Genomic DNA, 25,370 nt, shown 5'->3' with positions numbered 1-25,370 from the left:
GTGCCACGGATCGCTTTGATGTAACCTGACTGCAAAAGGAAATATTAGCGATTTTTTCCTGAGCTCTTAAATCCATAGTTCTTTTTCAATCCAAAGACTGTCATAATCTACTGCATTTGAAGTAGTGTCCTCTGGAGCTTGTGACTAATATACTTTCCTTTACTTGAAATATGGCAGTGAGATCTGTTATAGTCCATAGGTAACGAGAAGGTGTGCAGGAGTAACTGAAAAGTGATGAGATTAAAAATACAGTGCATTTAGATTTTTTGCTCTAAGTTGCAGTGTTGATGAACCTGTACGTGGATATTATATACTGTTCTGCCATTTTGGAGGAGCGAAATTCAGATCCTCCTCAGAGTTATCATATAATCCACTAAATCGCCTTAGAAGAATCCTGTGACTGTTCCTCACTCTTGTCCTTTTAGAGTTTGCGCTCCGTCCCTAATGACATTCTCAACAATAGAACGTTAAAATTAGGTTAGGTGTACTTTTTGTTCCATAGATATGTAGTGAGGAGATCCTAAACGATATAGCGCATCTCATAAAACAAAAATACGCGGTACGTATTTATAGAAAAAAGAGATACGCGATCTTGCATAGATTCCAAGTGAAATTGGCCTCTGGAACACTAAGCTTCCTTTATGCGAGACAGTCGCTGGGGATGAGTACAGAAGCCGTCTATTGCCTTCTGAGAAAACCACATGCAAGACTCAAGATACACCGCCATTGTCATCTTCCCACTCTCTCAGCTGAGTTGCAACAGTAAATGGAAGTGGCAGTGCTTCTTTTGGTGCCTCTAAAACTTTAACATGTCTGAATGTGAGTTTTGTTCAAAAATGGTTCAAATGGCTCTGAGCACAATGGGACTTAACATCTATGGTCATCAGTCCCCTAGAACTTAGAACTACTTAAACCTAACTAACCTAAGGACATCACACAACACCCAGCTATCACGAGGCAGAGAAAATCCCTGACCACGCCGGGAATCGAACCCGGGAACCCGGACGTGGGAAGCGAGAACGCTACCGCACGACCACGATATGCGGGCGTGAGTTTTGTGAACAGCGTTAAGCGATAAAACATTGTGACATTGCCATTCTGTTATGGACGTCAAAGGACTTACAAGATCAGACGAATGGAATCGATAGTGGCTTCAAAAGAGATTAAAAGAAGAAAAAAACGAGGATAAAAAAGTGTACTCGAATTAAATCAGGCTGTGTCGAGGTAATCTGGTTAGGGAAGGAATCATTGACAGTATTAAATTATTTTGTTATCTACGCAGCAAAATAACTGACGGCGTGGCCCGCATCTCGTGGTCGTGCGGTAGCGTTCTTGCTTCCCACGCCCGGGTTCGATTCCCGGCGTGGTCAGGGATTTTCTCTGCCTCGTGATGGCTGGGTGTTGTGTGATGTCCTTAGGATAGTTAGGTTTAAGTAGTTCTAAGTTCTAGGGGACTGATGACCATAGATGTTAAGTCCCATAGTGCTCAGAGCCATTTGAACCACTTTTGAACTGACGGCGTAAATAAGGAGGAAGTAACAAGTAGGCTGGCAATAGCAAGAATACTTTTTCTGACAGAGAACTAAATTAACTCCGAATATAAATTTAAGTGTTAAGAATTGTTTTCTGGAGTACAGCCTTATAGGGAAGTGAAACTTAGGACCATAAACAGTACAGAAGGGCGGAAGTTCGTGACATGCGCTGCTTAGAGAGAATGCTGAAAAGGAGATGCAGAGATCGAGTAGCCAATGAACTAGTACTGACCTCAGTCTTTGAGAAAAGAAATCATCGTGCAACGTGACTAAAGAATGGATAAGTTGACAGCACACATCCTGAATAATTTGGTAATGGAACGAAGTGTTCGGAGGTGAATACCGTAAGCAGGTTCAAAGGGATACAGAGTGCATTCGTTATGCAGATATGAAAAGACTTGAACGAGATAGTCTTGCAAGGAATCTGCATCAAACCAGTCTTCGGATTGATGACTTCAGCAACAAACCATCAACAGATAAGTCTGTTTTATGGATGAGCACCGTTTCAAATTGAGCTACAAAGCCTTTGTAACATCTTACTTTGTCTGCAGAGAACACGTAGAAAGCCGCGCATAATTAGCCGAGCGTTCTAAGGCGCTGCAGTCATGGACTGTGCGGCTGGTTCCGACGGAGGTTAGAGGCCTCCCTCGGGCAAGGGTTTGTGTGTTCGTCCTTAGGATAATTTAGTTTAAGCAGTGTGTAAGCTTAGGGACTGATGACCTTAGCAGTTAAGTCCCATAAGATTTCACACACATTTTTGAACACGGAGAAAATTTTTTAACTTCCCCTTTGCATGTTAACATTGATCACGTATGCACCTTGCTTATTTTTCGTGAGTTGTGTGAAGTAATCGGTTGTGTTGTGGCTTGTTGCAGGAGAGAGACTGATCCAGTACGCGACGGAGAACCTGGTAACTGAAGTACTGATCCACCCACAAGTGAACACACTGCTGCAGTGCGTTCGCAACCTACTATCGAGCTTCACCAGGCACCGACACCTTATACATGCCGGCTACACTTTCGCCGGAACAGGATCCTGGGTCCTGCAGGTAAATCACCTTAAACTCAGAATTTTTAGAACCATAATTTCTCCGTAGCAGCTTACAACTGAGACTTCTTAACGTATAAGAGCTTTACAGACATAGAGCACTACAGAAATGTCACAAAACGCAACAACTACTGCACCCCCAATGTTACATGCCAGTTTTCGCAGGTAATCTGCGACTAAAGGAATGGACAAAACCAGTAAACCCCTTACACACACACACACACACACACACACACACACACACACACACAAACAAACAAACAAACACGCGCGCTCGCGCTTACACAGCTTCAAACGCCTGATTACTTTATAAATAAATTAATATGATAAATTTTAAAGGTTAAGATATAAAACCTTTATAGTTATAGACGTCAAACACTAATTATGCTGGTCTTATTTGTTTCGGATTATTCACCCATACACTTAAGAATAAGTTAAAACTAAAATTGTTTATAAACGGTTTGATATTACGTTTAGTCTGTTGGAAGTTGTGAAGTTCTATCATTCTGAACGACTACATGATTATAGCGTGGGTGATTTCCGCGCCGTGAGTTACGCTGCGTCAAAACATACGAGTGTACATGGTTTCGAACTTAAATACTTAACCTATTGTGTTAAATCTTCAACAAAATTTTTAATTTTTAATTTCGATCAATTAGCAACCATCGTCCGAAGTACTAAACCACATTCCCCATGTAGAAGGTTCTTATAAGAATCGTGTCCGTCATACAACAGTTTCGAATGTCCAAATACACATGAGAGTTAACAGATAGGGTGGAAAGTAGTGAAATTTTCATTGAATGTAATTCCTTGAGGCCTTTTAAATGTCATGCGTAGTTGTTGCGACTAAAATTTAGCAAAGATTATCACTCGTATTTGATCATCACTTCAACTACTTTTATCATCACTTCAAATCAAAACTCAGTCGCTATTATTACAGAATATATTTTTAGCTTGTGATTTAAACGCCAATAACCCCAGTATTGTTTTATTTTCCTCCCTACAAGTTAATGCATTTTTTCGACAGTGAGTTGTAATACGAGTTATATATTTGTTAAGTGAGTAACAATTGGACTTTGTGCTTGCAGGATGGCACTTTTTCGCTGGCGGACTTCACGGACGCCTTCCAAGAGACCGAAGTGCAGCGAGTTCTGCGCGCCTACGAACACAGCATCACGATCGACGTACACTGCGCTCCAGAAGGAGACTGGACTTCCGAACGAATGTCGCGAGAGCCCTTCAGCCGATACTGCAAGGTACAGCGCGCCGCCCTGCAACCAAAGTCATACGGCCACCTTTGCTACAAAAGCTGTCCCGAACATCATACAGGCGCTAAACCGTCGCAAAATGGATATTTTTAAATGAGTAACCAATGATCGGAAAAGGCCAGCTGCAAGCATTAGTTATGTTCTCCTTCATCTTGAAAGTCTACCGCAGTCTTAAAAAAATTACGCCAAATGTTCAATTAAAATGTTGAAACTAGTTTTAAACCGATTTTCAGTCACTTTTCAGGCATGACTCCATGATGACGATATCTGACTCGGAAATTTTAGTGATAATAGTACTGCTTTCACAGGCGCAACGCGATGTATATAGAAAGTTTAAGCCAGGAGTACTGTTGCATTAATGAACAGGCGAATACAGAGCTTCATCTTGTAGACTAAACTCATGCAAAACAAATGTACTTGTCATTTGCGTGATATGAAACTAAGCACACGGATCAGGAACTTTGAAATCCTAATAAACAATGACATACATACATAGGAAGACCAACTGAAAGTGTCTCTTGTGAAGACTGCCAATGAACTCGCCCCCCTCACGAGAAGAAGGAAGCATCCGTGGCGGAATGAATGTGACAATGCAATAGCCCAAAGGCAGGCACTCTGAGGGTGATGGAATTGTAAGAAACCTAGAAAAATTGGAAGAATTTTTTGGAACAGAAAAGGCTTACAGCTAAGATAATTCGAGGAACCAAACGGACCTCCACACAAAATCAACTTAACCAGGTCGAAGAGAGCTTCGCTAAGAATGACTCGAGAGATTTCTACAGAACCTTCAAGCAGACACTCAGAAAATACAGTCCCTCAAGCCTCCACTTCGGAGACTCGCAGGGCAAACTGGTTTTTAGTTACAGGGACAACTGCCACCTCTTAGCTCAGTACTTTAAAAACCTACTGAACTGTGATCCACCCAGCGAAGACTTCAACTACAAACAAACCACACCAAACCCAGTCTCACAGCTTCCTTCATTGAAAGAAGTTGGATAAATCATTCAATTTCTAAAGAATAAAAAGGCAACTGGAGAGGACTCTATCGTTGCTGAACTCTGAAAATGTGCTGGCAGCAACGCCGTGGGTAAGCTCACCGAGATCATCCAGAACATCTGGGAAACAGAGAAATTAGCACCTGATTGGAACACAGCTCTGATCCATTCGCTTCACAAAAAGGGAAATTTTAATGATCTGAACAAGTGCCGTGGAATTTCTCTTGTCTCATTAACATATAAGATTGTCTCCAAGGCGTTACTAACAAAGACAGAAGATCAACTGGATAGTCAACTGGGAGAATATCAGAGAGGCTTCAAGAAGACCCGATCCCGTGTTGAACAGATCCTCAACCTTATAACTGCACTGGCATACTCCAAGATAAGGAAGGCCTACGATTCCGTTGATAGAGAAATGCTTAACAAAATACTCCAGGAAGTAGGACTAGACAACAAAACCCGCAGACTCATTCTAGGAACATTGACCAACACCCATTCCAAGGTCAAATTTAGAGGTGAGACCTCAGAAAGCTTCGAGATAAAAACTGAAGTGAGACATGGAAATGGACTCTCCCCACTTCTCTTCAACAGTAGTAGCTTACACTGTACGTGTTTGAGCATTGTCCTGTTAAATGATGAGAAGGTCATGCAGAGAGTGTCATCACTTCTGTCTCTATGCTGTTCTTTTTGGAACACAACCTACGAGCAGCTTAGAGACAGAGCTGTTACTGATTTGTTTGAGTGACGGCGCTGCTAATTGCTATACCACTTATTGCATTCCCCTGACTTAAGCCCTCGTAAGTTCAACTCTATTTCTAAACTGAAGGAACACTTCATAGCATTCGCTGCTACAAAGTCGTCGGGCAATAGACCGCGCGGATCGAACTGTCAACACAGCTGGCACTATGAGTATCCTACGACTTACACGTCACTGGCAACGGGTTGTACACAACGCTGGTGACTACTCTGAAAGTTAGTTAAACTTTGAAACACGTATCTGTTTTGCACGAGCTGTAAATAAATAATTGCCACTATTAAAGTTCCAACCCACGTATGAACACGCAGCCTAACAAAAATAGGGAAGCACCCAAAAGGGAAGGACACTACTTGAAACTTCACGGGTTGAGAGTGTATGTGATGTTATTTCAGTGATTATAAGACCCGGTAAAATTTACAAAGGACTTGACAGAATGAGCCCACTTACGAGTATGGCGGTTCTTCCCCTCTGCTCTGGATGCATGCACTGTTTCGTTTAGGAAGTGTGTCGTAAAGCCGTTGTATCAAATGGTTCAAATGGCTCTGAGTACTATGGGACTTAACATCTGAGGTCATAAGTCCCCTAGAACTTAGAACTAGGGGACATCACACACATCCATGCCCGAGGCAGGATTCGAGCCTGCGACCGTAATGGTCGCGCGGTTCCAGACTGAAACGCCTAGAAGCGCTCGGCCACTCCGGCCGACAAAGCCGTTATATCCTTAGGCTGTTGTAACTGCTCCTTGTCATCAGTTTCACCGGCACTGATTTGGAGTTAGACGTCCGAACTGATCCCCCACATATTGTACCAGGAACAGATCTAGGGATCTTGTTGGCCACGAGAGTACCTCAACATCGTGCAAACAGTTCATAGAGGCATGTGCCATGTGTGGAAGAGCATTGTCCTATTGAAAAATGGCACCATGATAGTGTCGCATGAGAGGTAACACATGAGAACACATATGTCTGTGACGTGCAGTTGTACTGCCAGAGTTCCGTCTATCACTACAACCGGACCTAAAGTCATACCCAATGGCTGCCCACTCCACTCCTCCAGGAGTAATACCACTTTGCCTCTCTAAAACACAGGAAGGGAGGGTCCACCGAAGCCACCACACCCGCCGAAGATAGTCGTGCGGGGTAGAGCTGAAACGCCAATCTTCGCTGAACACTGCGACATCTTTCATCAGCAGTCATTGCTTTCCGGTCACAGCAGCTCTCCAAATGGCACCATTTGTCTCGTGATGGTTGCGGCAGCTACGCATGGGACGGTGATATCCTAGTCCGTCTGCTGCTGCTCTCCACCCATGCTATGGGGTTAATGTTACAGAGGGTTGAATCCTTGTCCGCAGATGGCAGGCGCGAATGTGGTGGGCTTAAGATATACTTGGTGCTCAATACGAAACTCCTCCATTCTTGTGGTCACACGTGGTTGACCGGAGCCCCGGCGACGAGTATGTCCCACTCTCGTTTCCATGCTGTCCAACATCGGGCCGAATGCCGCATAAATCGGGATATTGCACGATTCGACAGCCGGTCAAATGAGGACCCACAATAATCCCCCTTTCAAATTCTGTCACATGTTGATTACGGGAGTATGCGGCTTCTCCGTCTACCCCCCAGCAATCAGTCAAGCCTGCCGTAGTAGCCGTGCGGTTCTAGGCGCTACAGTCTGGAACCGCGCGACCGCGACGGTCTCAGATTCGAATCCTGCCTCGGGCATGGATGTGTGTCATGTCCTTAGGTTAGTTAGGTTTAATTAGTTCTAAGTTCTAGGCGACTGATGACCTCAGAAGTCGCATAGTGCTCAGAGCCATTTGAACCAATCAGTCAACATCTGACGCTTCTTATACACTGAAGCGCCAAAGAAACTCATATAGGCATGCGTATTCAAATACAGAGATACGTAAACAAGCAGAACACGGCGCTGCGGTCGGCAAGGCCTATGTAAGACAACAATTGTCTGGTGCAGTTATGAGAACGGTTACTGTTGCCACAATGGCAGGTTATCAAGATTTTAGTGAGTTTGAACGTGGTGTTATAGTCGGCACATGAGCGATGGGACACAGTATCTCCGAGGCAACGATGAAGTGAGTATTTTTCAGTACGACCATTTCACGAGTGTACCGGCAATCTCAGCAATTCGGTAAAACCAAATCTCCGACATCGTTGCGGCCGGAAAAAGATCATGCAAGAACGGGACCAACGACGACTAAGAGAATCATTCAGCGTGACTGAAGTACAACCCTACTGAAAATTGTTGCAGATTTCAATGCTGGACTGTCAACAAGTGTCAGCGTGGGAACCATTTAACGAAACATCATCGACATCGCCTTTCGGAGCCAAAAGCCCACTCGTGTACCCTTGATGACTGCACGACACAAAGCTTTGAGCCTCACCTGGTCGCGTCAACACCGAAATTGGACTGTTGGTGATTGTAAACATGTTGCCTGGTCGGACGGCTCTCGTTTCAAATTGTTTCGATCGGATGTACGGGTATGGAGACATTATCAAGAATCCGTGGACCATGCATGTTAGCAGGGGACTGTTCAAGCTGGTTGAGGCTCTGTAATGGTGTGGAGCACATACAGTTGGAGTGATAAAGGACCCCTAACACGTCTAGATATGACTGACAGGTGATATGTACGTAAGCATCCATTCATGTCCGTTGCGCGTTCCGACAGACTTGGGAAATTCCAGCAGAACAATGCGACACGCCTCACATCCAGAATTGCTACAGAGTGGCTCCAAGAACACTCTTGTGAGTTTAAACACTTCCGCCGGCTACCAAACTACCCAGACATGAACATTATTGAGCATATCTGGGATGCTTCGCCCTCTTACGGATTTATGGATAGTCCTGCAGGATTCATGGTGTCAGTTCCCTCCGTCACTACTTCAGACATTAGTCGCGTTCATCCATGTCGTCTTGCGGTACTTTGGCGTGCTCGCGAGGGCAGTGCACGATAATAGGCAGGTGTACCAGTTTCTTTGGCTCTTCAGCGTATACCAGACTTGGTAATAACACTAAACACAAAATAGCACTAATGCACTCCAGTGGCCTGTCTACCTGTTACAGAGAATTGCATCTCCAATCGTTTACGTATCCGCCGATGATGTGTACGTGTGCCAAGTTGCATTGACATCCGACCATGTCTTCTGGGCGCTTCACTTTTTGTCGGGCAGTGTTGTTATGGATAATACTAAGAAATGATACGAAATGGTGCGTACACATAAAACCATTAGTAGAGGTGGCGAATCACTTAAAATTCTTGGCACGATTCCGAAAAAGGCCATGGTACATGTAAAGAAAATCTCATACAACACGTTCTTCGAAAACATCTAGATTAATGCTCCAACTTTTGGAGTTAATATCGGGAGCGCATATCAGCAGCCGTGCTGTTAGGATCGTTACAGGTCGATATAGCCCCCAGGAAGTTTAACAGAGATACTCGGGAAACGTAAATTAAAATCTTTGACAGGAAAGAGGTGATGCAGTAGTGTAAATGTAAAGAAGGTGTATCTGGAGAAGATATCTGGAGAAGACTGTGCGAAATTGTGCTGCCGCCACATATACCTTGCGTAGCGATTATAAGAATAGGGTAACAGATCGGGATGCATACAGGGGAATACAGAGAAGTCACCTCTCCATCGGTCAGTTGCGTCGCTTACATTCGTACGAAGCACCCGACACCACACACTCTACATTTGCTTGTAGATTATTTCAGCAGATGTGGAATGAACAGTGGTATTCACCATATGCTCTATGCCTCGAAAACTACAGCACAATGAGGAAAAAACTGATGCCTTTTTTTGGAACCAGCAACATTTATCCTTTCGAAAATGTGTGCCCCAGTGCAATGAGTGACGGATTTTTGACCTTTATATCCTATTTAGGCGTTGTGCACGGTCCGCCGGATTCGCTATCGAAGCCGATCTTCATGCAGCACAACAGTCTGTCAGTGGTGTGTAATTCGAGATCACACACATTACGCACAACTGACGCCGCCATTTGGCCGTGTCCCGTCACGCGAGATGGCTCGCATAATGCATTGTCAGTAAATAATTCATCTCCATAAATAACAAAAGCCGGTAACCGGCCGTGTCCATTCGCACAATGCGTGTCAGCTGCAGAGCGCCAGCCATATGTTATTGCATCGGAAACATCTCCTCGATTTGAGCGCGTGCTCAGAATGCTACGATACCCCTAACGGTTTCCCGTTTCTGCGCAGACGGTGCTGATGTAGACGAGTGTTTGGAGCTGCCCTGACGTGGAGCAATGTGCCTGACTCGTCGCCATCCGCCGTTTAATGCGATTTGTAAGTGTACCACGAGTGTCTTTCTCCGTAAGAAGGTTCAGTGACAAGGTTGCGATCCCTCCACATGCGACACCTCGCAGATTCCCTCTGCCTCTCTCTAACATGATGAAGCAGGAAGGGTGCGTTCTTGAGGACAAAAACTTAAGAAGCCCCTCAGCTCTAAAAGACATTCTAGCGAATTACACCCCCTTGGACTAGAAAGGCAAGATGTTCCCGGGGGAAGCTCAACGGCGACCCGTGGAAAATTGATCGAACGGAGGAGGGTGGCTACCGGAAATGTCGACAAAGGTCAAGCAACTCGATTCGTTCGACGAGTTCTCCTTCTTCCACCTCCCCTATCCCCTGGACTGCCATTTCAGTGGCGCAACGGAGCAAACGGAGACGAGAATCGAGGTTGGGCAGGATGATGCGATAACGTATTGTATGCGGTCGAGGAGTGTAAGGCACAAAAAGTAACTCACAGAGGCCTTGCATAGCACATAAAACTGGTGGGTTGCGCTGCAGCTGTAATGGCTCTGAAGGTGTGCAAAATTTTAATGAAACCGCTAATCATTACAAAGACCAATGCAACAGTAGCCTACAGTAATAATGTTAGAAAAACGTATAACAATTTATGTTTGATGTAAGTAACCTAGAGTTCATTTTAAGAAGGAAATATTATTTATTTGCTTATGAACTGGCTTTCAGCTTAATATGCCATCGTCATATGGAAACTGAATGTAATTTAACCCCTACGTTATTTAATGGGAACATATTTCTGTAGTCTTACAACCTACCTTTGTTGTTTCTCTCTCTCTCTCTCTATATATATATATATAATGGTTGGAACTTAAGCAGTGGCAACTATTTATTCTCAACCGATACAAAAGAGTTACATGTTTGCACCTGTTACTGTCTTTCAGAGTAGTCACCAGCGTTGTGTAGAACCCGTTGCCATCGATGTGGAAGGCGTAGAATACCGTTAGCACAGCCTTCCTGCCAGGAACTTTCATATCAGCGCACACTCCGCTGCAGAGTGAAAATCTCATTCTGGAAACATCCCCCAGGCTGTGGCTAAGCCATGTCTCCGCAATATCCTTTCTTTCAGGAGTGCTAGTTCTGCATGGTTCGCAGGAGAGCTTCTGTAAAGTTTGGAAGGTAGGAGACGAGGTACTGGCAGAAGTAAAGCTGTGGGTACCGGGCGTGAGTCGTGCTTCGGTAGCTCAGTTGGTAGAGCAGTTGCCCGTGAAAGGCAAAGGTCCCGAGTTCGAGTCTCGGTCGGGCACACAGTTTTAATCTGCCAGGAAGTTACAGCCTATCCTGTTGATGGTGCGAATGGAGCGGTCTGCTGCCTGTCGAATCTCTGGAATAGTTCTGAAGCGAATGCCACGAAGTGGTTCCTTCATCTTCGGACCAAATCAAAGTCACAAGAACTTAACTCCGGGGAGTATGGTGGACGGTGCAGTACTTCCCAGTCCCACTGACCGAACAAAGCAGCCGCAGCTTTCGTTGTATGCGCCCGCGCATTGTCGAGCAAAATGATGGGTGGGTTGCGCAGAAAGTGTCGACACTTCTTTCGCAAAGCTGATCGTAGGTGATGCTCCAAAAATGAACAGTAATACTTTGCATTGGCGGTCTGCCGTGGAGGAACGTAATGCGTCAGGATAACACCATCACAGTCGCGCACGGGAATCACCATAACTTTAGACCGCTCCATACACACCATCAACAGAACAGGCTCTGCTAACGGTATACTACGCCTTCCACATCGCTGGAAACAGGGTTCTACACAACGCTGACTACTTTGAAGGACAGTAAGAGTTGCAAACTTTTAACTCTTCTGTATCGATTGTGAATAAATAATTGCCACTATCTAAGTTCGAACCCTATAGTTATTTCTCCCTCGAGGCACAGCATCGACGTTGGGTGGATTGTTAGTGTTTGAATTACACCTGCTCTGTACCCGACCAAAGCCAGATGCAAGAATTTTTAAAATATTAGTGAACTATATGTTTATATATTTGTAGTTTGAAAATTGATAGACTGAAAGATGAAGATGTTGATAGTTAAATATTGTGAATTTCGTAAGGGGGACATGTGACAGCAGTATGGGGACTTTGGTATGGTGGAGAGTAGATAATCCGGGGAGCAGCATGTAGGGAAGTCGTAGAATGGGTGTCCGGTGCTGATACATTGCTGCCATGACGGATCTGATGGAGAGCAAATTGAGTAGTTTAGGTATGACTCCCAGTCAAAGGCTAGGAGGTGATTCTGATGTGGGAAAGGAAAAGAAAGGACTGTTCAAAAACGTGTGTGAAATCTTATGGGACTTAACTGCTAAGGTCATCAGTCCCTAAGCTTACACACTACTTAACCTAAATTATCCTAAGGACAAACACACGCATCCATGCCCGAGGGAGGACTCGAACCTCCGCCGGGATCAGCCGCACAGTCCATGACTGCAGCGTCCCAGACCGCTCGGCTAGTCCCGCTCGGCAAAGGACTGTTCCATCCGGAGGGATGAGTGGCAGTGAAGATGTACATAACCCTGACTTAGACGAGCGACATGCTTGCTTCAGTAATTGTGGTGTCAGGTGACGGTGTGCAAATCAGCAGACAAGCACGTCGTGACTGAGTGAGCGACGCCAAACTCAGCTGAGTATTCCGAATGTAGAGTTCCAAAATCTCGTGCATGCACGATTAGATTGCATGCGCAGAAATGGCAAGTGGTAACTCGACTGTTAACATCGGCAGTTACTATTCGCGAAATTCAAGCCGCCAATCAGCACGGTGGCTGATGGTAGCGACCGTAAAGGCATTTCCCATTGACAGTCGATTTCATCAGCTACCACGCCGCGTTCCAGCCTGGATTCTGCGAATAAAAAACATTACCAATTCTCACTGTATTCAGTTGTGGTAACTTAAAGGAAGTTATATGTAAATTGAAGGTGGGACGGGGAGGGGGGGAGTGAGGAAAGGAAGGGAAAAGAAAGGGAAGGGATTACTGATGTCAGCTATGCATCGGGAATCAGCGGCGGCGAGTGAAAATGTGTACCGGGCTGGGATTCGAACTTAGTATCCCCAGCTTACTACGCAGATGCGTTAACGACTGTGTCGTCCGGGACACACAACACCACCGAGCGCCACCTATCTGCAGTCCCTTGCATCTCATCCATGCTTGCTACTGTGAGACCCCACTGGAGGTCGGACGTACTTGTGCATCCGTACTGAAGAAATTAGATCCACTGGCCATCTAGAGGAATCAATTATATGAATGCGTGGTGTCCGCTTCTTTCGGACATGTCCGACACAGAACAGACACCATGCATGCATATAATTAATGAAGTTTGCGCTCTTGTGCCTTATAAATCTATACTTTACTATTTGCTTTGTTTTAATGACACGTTGTAAAGAACTTATGAAACTTGGTATTTTTCTTGCTGCTGTTCTTTCATAAGTGAGACTAAAAATCGGAACAAAAAGAACGACAAAGAAGAAGCCTACCTTGCACATAATTGAGAATACAAATACGTTTTTTCATTAATGTTGTTTCAGTAGAGAATAATTCAGTTCTTTTTTAGGAAGAAATTAGTTTGTGATGTTACAGTATTTGACACTGAGACATAAAATTAGACAAAGCATAAAGCAAAAACTTTTACTGCCTTGTAAATATTGTGTGTTGATATGTGCATATTATCTTCAGCAAATAAATGTTGGTGTTTCGAAATGTTTGGCACTCTTTTCACATTCTTTCAGTTTTTAGCAGTGTGGAGAATCTAATATACAACCTTTGGTCGTTAATAAACTCCACTATCATTCGTAGTTCCTTACTTCGTTTACCACACTCCTGTTTTTTATCGCGTTTGCCCCCTCACAACTTGATGTTCACCTTACAGTACAGAACTAAGCCACGGAATGTTATGTTGACGGTTCATCTAATGTGAAGACACTACCATTCGATGCCGGCATTCCCTTCCATTCTTTGACGTTCAATTTACGTCAAATTCGAATTGTCCTTAACTCTACAGATGTCGGCGGAAACAGCAATGACAAAAAACGCAACTTTGGCGCCAAGGCATACAGACAAACGACTGCTCGTGAAACTGAGTCTGTCAGGAATAATACGCGAAGGGTTCCGCAGTACATAGGTCACGAGCAGTCGACTGAAGTAAGAGAGTCGTACATGTTAAAGAGGCCTTAGTGACGAGGTCATGGCAACTGCCTGACATTTCGTTGGAAGATGTGGGAAGAGTTTACATGAACAGTTGGAGAGAAGTGATCTATAGATGTGACAGGTTACCAGGATTTGACGATGGCTGAGGAACAGTGGAATGGTAATGCGCGGTTGGGGGACATACAGAATGCAGAGACAGGGAGGTTCAGTTGGCATAGGCGTCGCGTTGGGGAAGGAAACTGGGTGGGCATGGCAAGGCATTCAAACATTTGCAAGAATTTTGGAAATGTGGAAGTTGAGATGACATTGCGAAGTGGGAGGATGGATCAGACCGGGATTTGGAGATATTGTGCGTAAGTCCTGTTTTTTAGTATAGACTACTGAGTATTTTAACTGTTTGTCGTCGTTTTTTGGGACAGCTAGAATTTTCCAAGTCCAACAGCATGTAATACGAATTATATGTGGTATGAACTCAAGAATGTCCTGCAGAAGCCTGATCAAGACACTGGGAATACTAGAGATTGCTTCGCAACATACACATTCATCACAGAACTTTGTCATATATAATAAATCTCTTTTTTCCAGTCTACATCTCTGTCATAAATAATAAATCCCTTTTTTTCCAGTCTACACCTCAGTTCTTCGAATCAATAGCAGAAATAAGAATAATATTTGTAAAGATTTAAAGCCACGTATTTTGGTCCAGAAATGTGTCCATTATTCAGGAACACACTTTCTCAGTAACTTGCCAGCCACTGTAAGAAGTTTAACTACTATGTAATAACAGTTTAAGACGAGCCTAAAGGCTTTATTGGCAGCTAGTCTTTCTACTCTACTGCCGAATTTATTAGCGAAATCCAATCGATGTATATATCATTAATAATGTCAAAAAACTTAAGCATTTCGTTATATTTGACTTCATCACACATTCAGTGCACCTTCAGAGTTGGGTTGGGGTTGTTTTTGGAGGAAGAGACCAAACAGCGAGGTCATCGGTCTCATCGGATTAGGGAAGGACGGGGAAGGAAGTCGGCCGTGCCCTTTCAAAGGAACCATCCCTCCATTTGCCTGAAGCGATTTAGGAAAATCACGGAAAACCTAAATCAGGATGGCCTGACGCAGGATTGGCACCTTCAGTGTAATCAATGTCAGTACGGTATTGTAAATGTTGTAAACTAATTTCCTGTTTGATGTTCAGAGGCAATAACAATCATAAGTTTCAATGTGTATTGTACATGTACATGTTATGTGAGAAATGAAAATATATTTAAGATTTTTTTGTCTTATTCCACATCCACAACCACCATTTCACTTAGCTTATATGGAAGGAACATTAACAGCTCTGTTTTATTGTAAATATGAATATTTACTTTTGTTTTATGACGTTCTGCATCCTTGAGGACTTCCCTCTGTGTGTATATCTAATGTAATGTAATCTAGGTGCGAATCAATCCTGACGACCGAATGACGGCCGGCGGCGCCGCCATCGGCAACTTCATCAACTACCTGTCGGCGTTCGTGCGCGCCGCGCCGCTAGAGGCGCTACTGGAGCCCAGCGACGTGGTGGGCAATATCCGGTTCAGCCACCCCACACTCTACGTGTTCCCCGGCGGACAGGGGGACGCGGCACTCTTCGGCATCAACGGTTTCAACATGCTGGTAAGCTGATCCTCTTAAGGTCACCTACAGTAGGAGTCAGTCTGAACAATACATCTGAAATGATACGATCTCTTCGAATACTCACCCAACCTGAAACCTCCTCTCATTTTCAATGACTCAGTCTCACACATTCCCCACAAGTGCAAAGCACAACGTCCCCCAACAAAAAGCGAGCTCAGGGTCCTCATCTGACCAGCTGACAGGTCAATCCAATCCTCCTCAACAGCGCTCTCCACCTCCTTCTCATATCCAAAGATAACGTCTGCTTTATTACAGGATTCCTGCAAAACATCTATGCATTCCAACAATTCCACACACTCTAAACAAATTTCCCTAGCTGACGAATGTGTCTTTTATTTCAATGTGACCGCCTCAAATACACTCAAACAGGCACACTTAATTTTAAACCGACTATCCCCCTTAGTTTAACCTACAATATCCTTCCCTTAGCCATTGCACCCAACGAATATTTCTACTCTCACCTCTACTCAACCACAATCGCACGCACCATCCGGCACCTACATCCAGCCCATTCAGTCTTTTGTCTATGTACATGCACATTTCTGTCACCATCGCTCCCACCACTGCCAAACGTGCAGTATATTCTCTCGAACATAATGCCCTTAGTGCCTGCAAAAGGGTCACCCCTAAGTATTTCACTTCGCTTATCCGTGCAAGTTCTTGATGGTGAAGAGTAAGCCTGTTCTGCAAGTCGAGGAGTTTGCGAGTGAAGAGTTTTGTCGGCGTTTAGAGAAATGTGATTATTTGATGCCCACTGTTCCCTCAGCGTGAGCTGATGTTGTAGTCTCCCCATTGCTGCAGTAATCCACCAGCTACCAGTGAGTAATGCAAACTGAGACAGGACGACCTGGTGGAGGATGGGTAAGTCGTTAACACAAACGATGAAAAGAGTTGGGGATATGACAGAGACCTGTGGGAGACCTTCCTTTAGGTCCATCGATATAAACCATTATCTACCAGTGTTGGAGAAAAGTGCCAATTTTACATAGACAATAGTCAGGAAAGGTTTTCAGTTTGATAAAGAGCTTACGAGTCCACACACAGTTGTAATCTTTTTCTATGTCTAAGAATATGGTCGCGGTATAATTCAAAACATTCATATTACAGGCGATGTGCTCTGTGACTCGCAGTAGTTGAAGTTCGGCTGAAGCGAAGGCTGTAGCGCAAACTGATCTGGCCTAATGATGTCCTGAACGTGGATAAATGGTCTCATGCGTGCGAGGTTACCTAAGTCGCAAGTGTACCGCGATCGTCAGCCCTCACTAGGAATGGTGTCCGCCCCTGGTAGCTGGGTGGTCAGCACGACCAAATGTCAATCCTAAGGGCCTGGGCTCGATTTCCGGCTGGGTCGGGGATTTTCTCCGCTCAGGGATTGGGTGTTGTGTTGTCCTAATCACCATCATTTCATCCCCATCGACGCGCAAGTCGCCGAAGTGTCGTCAAATCGAAAGACTTGCTCCGTCGAATGGTCTACCCAACTGGAGGTCCTAGTCACACGACCAAGGAATAAGGAATGGTAAATAGCAACATAGACGACAATTTCTCACCATACTTACTTACAGTGCTGTTCAGAACATCGTCTGTCGATTACAGGTGAAGCGCCACCTGCTGGTCATTTCGTGAACGCTTTTTGGTTTCAATAAAACACTATGCCATTTCAAGCATGTGCATCAACTTTTAACTGTCTACCTGAAATACTGAAATTTCAAAAGTTAACGGACGTTTCGGTCACTCTTTATTCTGGAGAATATCTTGAAGACTTGATTTAGAGATGTTGCTCCACTGTTACATTTGACACAACGCCGTTGACAAACTATGGTTTCACGTCCTCTACTGAACACTGTCTGCTCGCTACTGACTGGTCGAAAGTACATCTGTTGCTTAGGCCGCTATTACACTCTCAAATTTCTTTGTCAAATATCTTTGTCCAAGATATTTGATGGTGTAATAGGGAACTTTGTCAAATTTCGTCCAATATTTGATCAAATCTAGGACCTCGCTGTAGATCTGATCAAAGAAATCGCTTGTCTTCTGTTCACTGCAATGTGACATATTACCACATGGAGCGCTAGCATCGCTGCGTTCTGTCGTCTGTAGTGTTTTTATAAACAACTCGTGTGTGCCGACAACAACAAAATTAATAGAGATGTATGAAGCTGATGAGGCGCTTTACAACGTGGGGCACACTAAATACAAAAATAGATTACGAAGATTGAAGACCTGACCTGACCTGACCTAACCTAACCTAACCTAACCTAACCTAACCTAACCTAACCTAACCTAACCCTCTCCTGTAATGTGGTACAGTGAGCCTGTCTTCTGCAGATGTAACAGTTCTTAAGTGAATATTGTTCTTCCTCATATGAAGATACACTTCATTGAGCACATACATAAATGTATGCTTATCCATTCTTGAGTAATTGATGTACGATTTGACGTCTTCCACTGTAAACTCACGTAACAAGTTTTGTTGAATGCTTTTATCGTGTCGTCGTAAAACCTACGGCCTCAACCAAGTATGTTTCCTTTCTTTCCCCCGCTTCTCTTCCGCATTTGCACACAGTGCAATTGTGGTACATGCAACTGCTGTGGTTAATAACAAGTTCTTGTTGTCAGCCATCAAGAACTCTTGACGAAAAATATGACGACGGCGTAATACCCCTTCTAGCGCTACGTCAAAGATCTTTGTCAAATATCTTTCATCAAATCTTTGAAAAAGAAATTTGATAGTGTAATAACGGCCTTAGACTCGCGCGCACAAAGTAACTTGGCCAGCACCTGCGCAGGAAACGCGGAAGGGGAGGGGATAGCAGATGTGAATGGTCAGTGTGCGATAGCGGAAGAGAAGTTCGGCACGAACGTGATGCGCACAAATGCATATTTTGGATAACTTGTAAGCTACAAATAGCGAGTCTACTAATGTTTACGTTAACAGGTTATGACTATACGAGCAATAATTCGACAAATATAAGAGGTGAGTCGCGTAAGACGTAATACCTCCATTATTCCGGGGGCGATTGCACGTATCGACAAGCGGTGTTCTGCGAAACATAGCACATACTTCGGTACATGCACAATAATCACAACGTTTATATTGACCGAGAGACTCACCATATGTGCTTCGTGGATTATAAGAAAGCTTTCGACAATGTGAAATGGTCAAAGCTATGGATTGTCCTCTTCGAGACCGGTACGCCGAGACACCTGGTGTACCCCGGAATGTTTTGGACGGACGATGCGGCAGTCGAGAATTTGGCCAAATTGGCAAAGATTTGGAGCGTTCGCTGACTTGTGTGTGTGTGTGTGTGTGTGTGTGTGAGAGAGAGAGAGAGAGAGAGAGAGAGAGAGAGAGAGAGAGAGAGAGAGAGAGAGAGAATGCTGAGTCACGCCCTGTTGTGCTGTTGCAGGTGGATGGCGGGTTCGCACGCAAGGCGTGCTTCTGGGACTTCGTGCGCCACCTGGACCGCTTGGACGCAGTGCTGGTGACGCGACTCAACAACGGCAACGTAAACGGGATGTCGGCCGTGTTGCGGCGTAAGCAGGGCGGCCACGTCTACCCACAGATCGGACACTTCTTCTGCAACCTGCAGGTACTAAGGGGCTAAGGCCACTCGGCCACAGAAGCCCTGTCTGCTCCCTACTGACTGGTCGGCAGCACATCTGTTGCCTACACTTGTTAGTTAAAGCTCCCGTCGCAGTAAATCACGGAATTCTTTTAGATAAGCTAAATCGTTATGGTTTGAGTGGGGCAGTGCACAAATGGTTTAATTCAAACTTAACTGGAAGAATGCAGAAAGTTGAAATACACTCCTGGAAATTGAAATAAGAACACCGTGAATTCATTGTCCCAGGAAGGGGAAACTTTATTGACACATTCCTGGGGTCAGATACATCACATGATCACACTGACAGAACCACAGGCACATAGACACAGGCAACAGAGCATGCACAATGTCGGCACTAGTACAGTGTATATCCACCTTTCGCAGCAATGCAGGCTGCTATTCTCCCATGGAGACGATCGTAGAGATGCTGGAACAGCTTGCCATGCCATTTACACCTGGCGCCTCAGTTGGACCAGCTTTCGTGCTGGACGTGCAGACCGCGTGAGACGACGCTTCATCCAGTCCCAAACATGCTCAATGGGGGACAGATCCGGAGATCTTGCTGGCCAGGGTAGTTGACTTACACCTTCTAGAGCACGTTGGGTGGCACGGGATACATTCGGACGTGCATTGTCCTGTTGGAACAGCAAGTTCCCTTGCCGGTCTAGGAATGGTAGAATGATGGGTTCGATGACGGTTTGGATGTACCGTGCACTATTCAGTGTCCCCTCGACGATCACCAGAGGTGTACGGCCAGTGTAGGAGATCGCTCCCCACACCATGATGCCTGGTGTTGGCCCTGTGTGCCTCGGTCGTATGCAGTCCTGATTGTGGCGCTCACCTGCACGGCGCCAAACACGCATACGACCATCATTGGCACCAAGGCAGAAGCGACTCTCATCGCTGAAGACGACACGTCTCCATTCGTCCCTCCATTCACGCCTGTCGCGACACCACTGGAGGCGGGCTGCACGATGTTGGGGCGTGAGCGGAAGACGGACTAACGGTGTGCGGGACCTTAGCCCAGCTTCATGGAGACGGTTGCGAATGGTCCTCGCCGATACCCCAGGAGCAACCGTGTCCCTAATTTGCTGGGAAGTGGCGGTGCGGTCCCCTACGGCACTGCGTAGGATCCTACGGTCTTGGCGTGCATCCGTGCGTCGCTGCGGTCCGGTCCCAGGTCGACGGGCACGTGCACTTTCCGCCGACCACTGGCGACAACATCGATGTACTGTGGAGACCTCACGCCCCACGTGTTGAGCAATTCGGCGGTACGTCCACCCGGCCTCCCGCATGCCCACTATACGCCCTCGCTCAAAGTCCGTCAACTGCACATACGGTTCACGTCCACGCTGTCGCGGCATGCTACCAGTGTTAAAGACTGCGATGGAGCTCCGTATGCCACGGCAAACTGGCTGACACTGACGGCGGCGGTGCACAAATGCTGCGCAGCTAGCGCCATTCGACGGCCAACACCGCGGTTCCTGGTGTGTCCGCTGTGCCGTGCGTGTGATCATTGCTTGTACAGCCCTCTCGCAGTGTCCGGAGCAAGTGTGGTGGGTCTGACAAACCGGTGTCAATGTGTTCTTTTTTCCATTTCCAGGAGTGTAAGTGGTTCGTGTAATGTTTAAACAAGAGGTGATTCCTCAAACTGGAGGGGTGGGTGGGGGGGGGGGGGGCTGCACGCTATCAAGTACGGGGTCCCACAGGGTTTGGTCTTAGGTCCTTTACTGTTCTTGATATACATTAGTGACTTACCATTCCACATTGATGAAGATGCAAAGTTAGTTCTTTTTGCTGATGATACAAGTATAGTAATAACATCCAAAAACCAAGAACTAAGTGATGTAATTGTAAATGATGTTTTTCAAAAAATATTAAGTGGTTCTCAGCAAACGGACTCTCTTTAATTTTTGATAAAATACAGTATACAGGGTGTTACAAAAAGGCACGGCCAAACTTTCAGGCAACATTCATCACACACAAATAAAGAAAAAATGTTATGTGGACATGTGTCCGGAAACGCTTAATTTCCACGTTAGAGCTCATTTTAGTTTCGTCCACCTACGCTCAATGGAGCACGTTATCATGTTTTCGGACGGGATACAGTACCTGTGCTGCTACAACATGTGGCTTTACAAGTACGACACAACATGTGGTTCATGCGCGATGGAGCTCCTGCACATTTCAGTCGAAGTGTTCGTACACTTCTCAACAACAGATTCGGTGACCGATGGACTGGTATAGGCGGACCAATTCCATGGCCCCCGTGCTCCCCTGGCCTCAACCCTCTTGACTTTCATTTATGGGGGCATTTGAAATCTCTTGTCTACGCAACCCTGGTACCAAATGTAGAGATTCTTCGTGCTCGTATTGTGGACGGCTGTGATACAATACGCCATTCTCCAGGGCTGCATCAGCGCATCAGGGATTCCATGCGACGGAGGGTGGATGCATGTATCCTCGCTAACGGAGGACATTATGAACATTTCCTGTAACAAAGCGTTTGAAGTCACGCTGGTACGTTCTGTTGCTGTGTGTTTCCATTCAATGATAAATGTGATTTGAAGAGAAGTAATAAAATGAGCTCTAACATGGAAATTAAGCGTTTCCGGACACATGTCCACATAACATATTTTATTTCTTTGTGTGTGAGGAATGTTTACTGAAAGTTTGGCCGTACCTTTTTGTAACACCCTGTATACAGTTCCGTACAGTAAATGGCACAACTCCAGTAATAAATATAGACCTTGAACAGAAGTCTGTAGCGAAGGTACAGTTTTCAAAAATTTTAGGTGTTTCCTTTGATGAGAGGTGTAACTGGAAGCAACACATTGATGGTCTGCTGAAACGTGTGAGTTGAGCTACGTATGCTATTAGGGTTATTGCAAATTTTGGTGAAAAGAATCTCAGTAAATTAGCTTACTATGCCTGCTTTCATTCACCGCTTTCATATGGCATCATATTCTGGGGTAATTCATCGTTGAGTAGAAAAGTATTCATTGCTCAAAAACGCGTAATCAGAATAATTGCTGGAGCCCACCCACGGTCATCTTGCAGACATCTATTTAAGGATCTAGGGATCCTCACAGTAACCTCACAGTGTATATATTCACTTATGAAATTTGTTGTTAATAATCCAACCCAGTTCAAAAGTAATAGCAGTGTGCATAGCTATAACACCAGGAGAAAGGATGATCTTCACTATGCAGGGTTAAATCTGACTTTGGCACAGAAAGGGGTAAATTATGCTGCCACAAAAGTCTTTGGTCACCTACCAAACAGCATCAAAAGCCTGACAGATAACCAACTATCATTTAAAAATAAATTAAAAGAATTTCTAGATGACAACTCCTTCTACTCATTGGCTGAATTTTTAGATATAAATTAAGGGATAAAAACTTAAACATTAGTGTCATGCAAAATTTTGTGTAATTTTTGTGTAATGTAATATCTTGTACAGACATCTGTTATTAACCTGACACGTTCCACATCATTACGAAGTGTCGTATTCATGATCTATGTAACAGGTATTAATCTCATCTCAATCTCTCTCCAACCTGCGAGATGACAGAAGTGAGCCACATATAACACTGCGAAGGGTAGTCGTAAAGATTTAATTATCATAAAACAATGAAGTTGCGACCATGACAGTGGGTGATGGTATTAGTCCGTTTCTAGGTACCCTCCCTTCGACGCGTCACATTTTTCCTATCTATAGTTGACTTGGCAGAGACATAGGTTGTGGAAGTGTGCATTTCGGCACTTCAGGAAAAGCTCAAAGATTACCTCGTTGTCATTCTGTAAATGCCTGCCCCGCAATGGTTTCTTCACCCGAGGAAAGAGTAAGAAGTTGTTGGGTGCTGTGTCAGGGAGAATACTGAGGCGAGGCAAAATGTGATGGCCTAAAAATCAGCATGTGTATGTCCTAGGCATGGGAAAAACGGACAGGTTAAAACAGAACGGGTATTTTACCTCTGAGAATCTGGTATTTTTCAGTATATGTTTGCTCTCGGTTACAAGTTTTTTGTTTTTTAATAACCGGGTACAAATGCAGCATATCATATGCTTCCAATAGCAATGCTAAAATTTTTAGTTTTTAAATAAAACTTAAAAAAAACAAGTAATATTTATTCGTAAAACTACCGTTGCTTTGAAAATATTGGGAAAAGTGATGAATGCTATTTTAATAACGGCGACGATAGTTAGGAACTAGCAGCAAAGACATGACATAACAAATGGTATTACACTGTAGAGACAATGAATAACTACTTGCTGTGTGGAGGGGGCCGGCCGGTGTGGCCGTGCGGTTCTAGGCGCTTCAGTCTCAACCGCGTGACTGCTACGATCGCAGGTTCGAATCATGCCTCGGGCATGGATGTGTGTGATTTCCTTAGGTTAGTTAGGTTTAAGTAGTTCTCAGTTCTAGGGGACTGATGACCACAGATGGTAAGTCCCATAGTGCTCAGAGCCATTTGAACCATTTTTTTGTGGAGTGGCCTGTTAGAACGTAAGCATGTACGTGCAGCGTGCAAGACTTGCTCCCAACGTCATACAGTAGTTCCACACTATCATCCTCTGACATCGGTTGGATTTCATAACAGCTCAATGCCTAGCATAAAAGTGTGTTTCGAAGTGCGGCGATAGTGGAGCACAATGCTCTATTTCCTTTAAAAATTGAAAACAGGAGGAGGATCAACAAAGTGCAACATCGTGTAAGCAAAAAACATCCAAATGTCCCCTGGAGGAGAAGTTCAGTTTATCGATCTATCTGTAGTGTTACTGGCGTGCTGTAAACTTCGATGATAACTGAACTTTTCGGCTGGCGAAAAATTGATACCATCCAAAAGTAACGATGCAGGAAAGTCATGTTGTGACCTTTCGCTCTCCTCACAACGCCCTTCTCTTTCACCTTCGCCACCTTTCCTGGAGACATTGATACCTGTTTCTGCCACAGTCACAACACCTCACAGGTCGAGACCTCCTACTCCCTCATGCACGAACACGAACCCCCCACCCCCCACTTCTATTAAACCTCGAGAAATGTCTCAGTTTAGCCGTTGAGTCCGTAGATGGCGGCACAAGGGGCGTAGAGTATACCACGCTTTCCCACCCGTGTTTTGGGATAATTAAGCCAGTCTGTCCTAGAACTGAATTTGTGAGCTGTAGCGTAAAAATTCTTCCCACGTGTTATATGGAGATGCTCTCATAGTTTTATGTTCCCTTGCAGAGCCGAAGCAGCGCCGTGATAGAGACGCGAAATTTAACCGACAGGAAGAAGATGCTGTGATATGCAAATGATTAGCTTTTCAGAGCATTCACACATGGTTGGCACCGGTGGCGACACCTACAACGTGATGACATAAGCAATGTTTCCAACCGATTTCTCATACACAAACAGCAGTTCAACGGCGTTGCCTGGTGAAAAGTTGTTGTGATGCCTCGTGTAAGGAGCAAAAATGCGTTCCATCACGTTTCCGAAAATGATAAAGATCGGATTGTAGCCTATCGCGATTGCGGTTTATCGTATCGCGACATTGCTGCTCGCGTTGGTCGAGATCCAATGATTGTTAGCAGAACATGGAATCGGTGTGTTCAGGAGGGTAATACGGAAGGCCGTGCTGGATCCCAACGGCCTCGTATCGCTAGCAGTCGAGATGACGGGCATTTTATCTGCACGGCTGTAACGGATCGTGCAGCCACGTCTCGATCCCTGTGTCAACCGATGTGGACGTTTGCATGACAACAACCATCTGCACGAACAATTCGATGAGGTTTGCAGCAGCATGGACTATCAGCTCGGATACCATGGCTGCTGTTACCCTTGACGCTGCATCACAGACAGGAGCGCCTGCGATGGTGAACTCAACGAAGAACCTGAGTGCACGAATGGCAAAACATCATTTTTTCGGATGAATCCAGGTTCTGTTCACAGCATCATGATGGTCGCATCCGTGTTTGGCGACATCGCGGTGAAGGCACATTGGAAGCGTGTATTCGTCATCGCCATACTGC

General features: G+C 45.0%; 1 protein-coding gene and 1 non-coding gene across 2 annotated transcripts in view; both read left to right on the top strand.

Annotated features, from left to right (window-relative positions):
• The window catches only part of LOC126281761 (microtubule-associated protein futsch), a 791,323-nt gene that overhangs the window by 723,734 nt on the left and 42,219 nt on the right, over positions 1–25,370 (top strand). Inside the window, exons 3-6 of the mRNA XM_049980959.1 lie at positions 2,408–2,580; positions 3,668–3,835; positions 15,511–15,729; positions 19,158–19,340. Coding sequence (XP_049836916.1) covers positions 2,408–2,580; positions 3,668–3,835; positions 15,511–15,729; positions 19,158–19,340 — 743 coding nt within the window. The remainder of the gene's footprint in view (positions 1–2,407; positions 2,581–3,667; positions 3,836–15,510; positions 15,730–19,157; positions 19,341–25,370) is intronic.
• Trnas-uga (transfer RNA serine (anticodon UGA)) lies at positions 11,108–11,182 on the top strand. The gene has a single exon. It is a non-coding gene; the product is annotated as a tRNA-Ser (tRNA).

The sequence above is a fragment of the Schistocerca gregaria genome, chromosome 7 (assembly GCF_023897955.1).
Source record: "Schistocerca gregaria isolate iqSchGreg1 chromosome 7, iqSchGreg1.2, whole genome shotgun sequence".
NCBI lineage: Eukaryota > Metazoa > Arthropoda > Insecta > Orthoptera > Acrididae > Schistocerca > Schistocerca gregaria.
The sequence above is the reverse complement of the archived record's forward strand: the minus strand, read 5'-3'. Positions and strand labels throughout refer to the sequence as shown.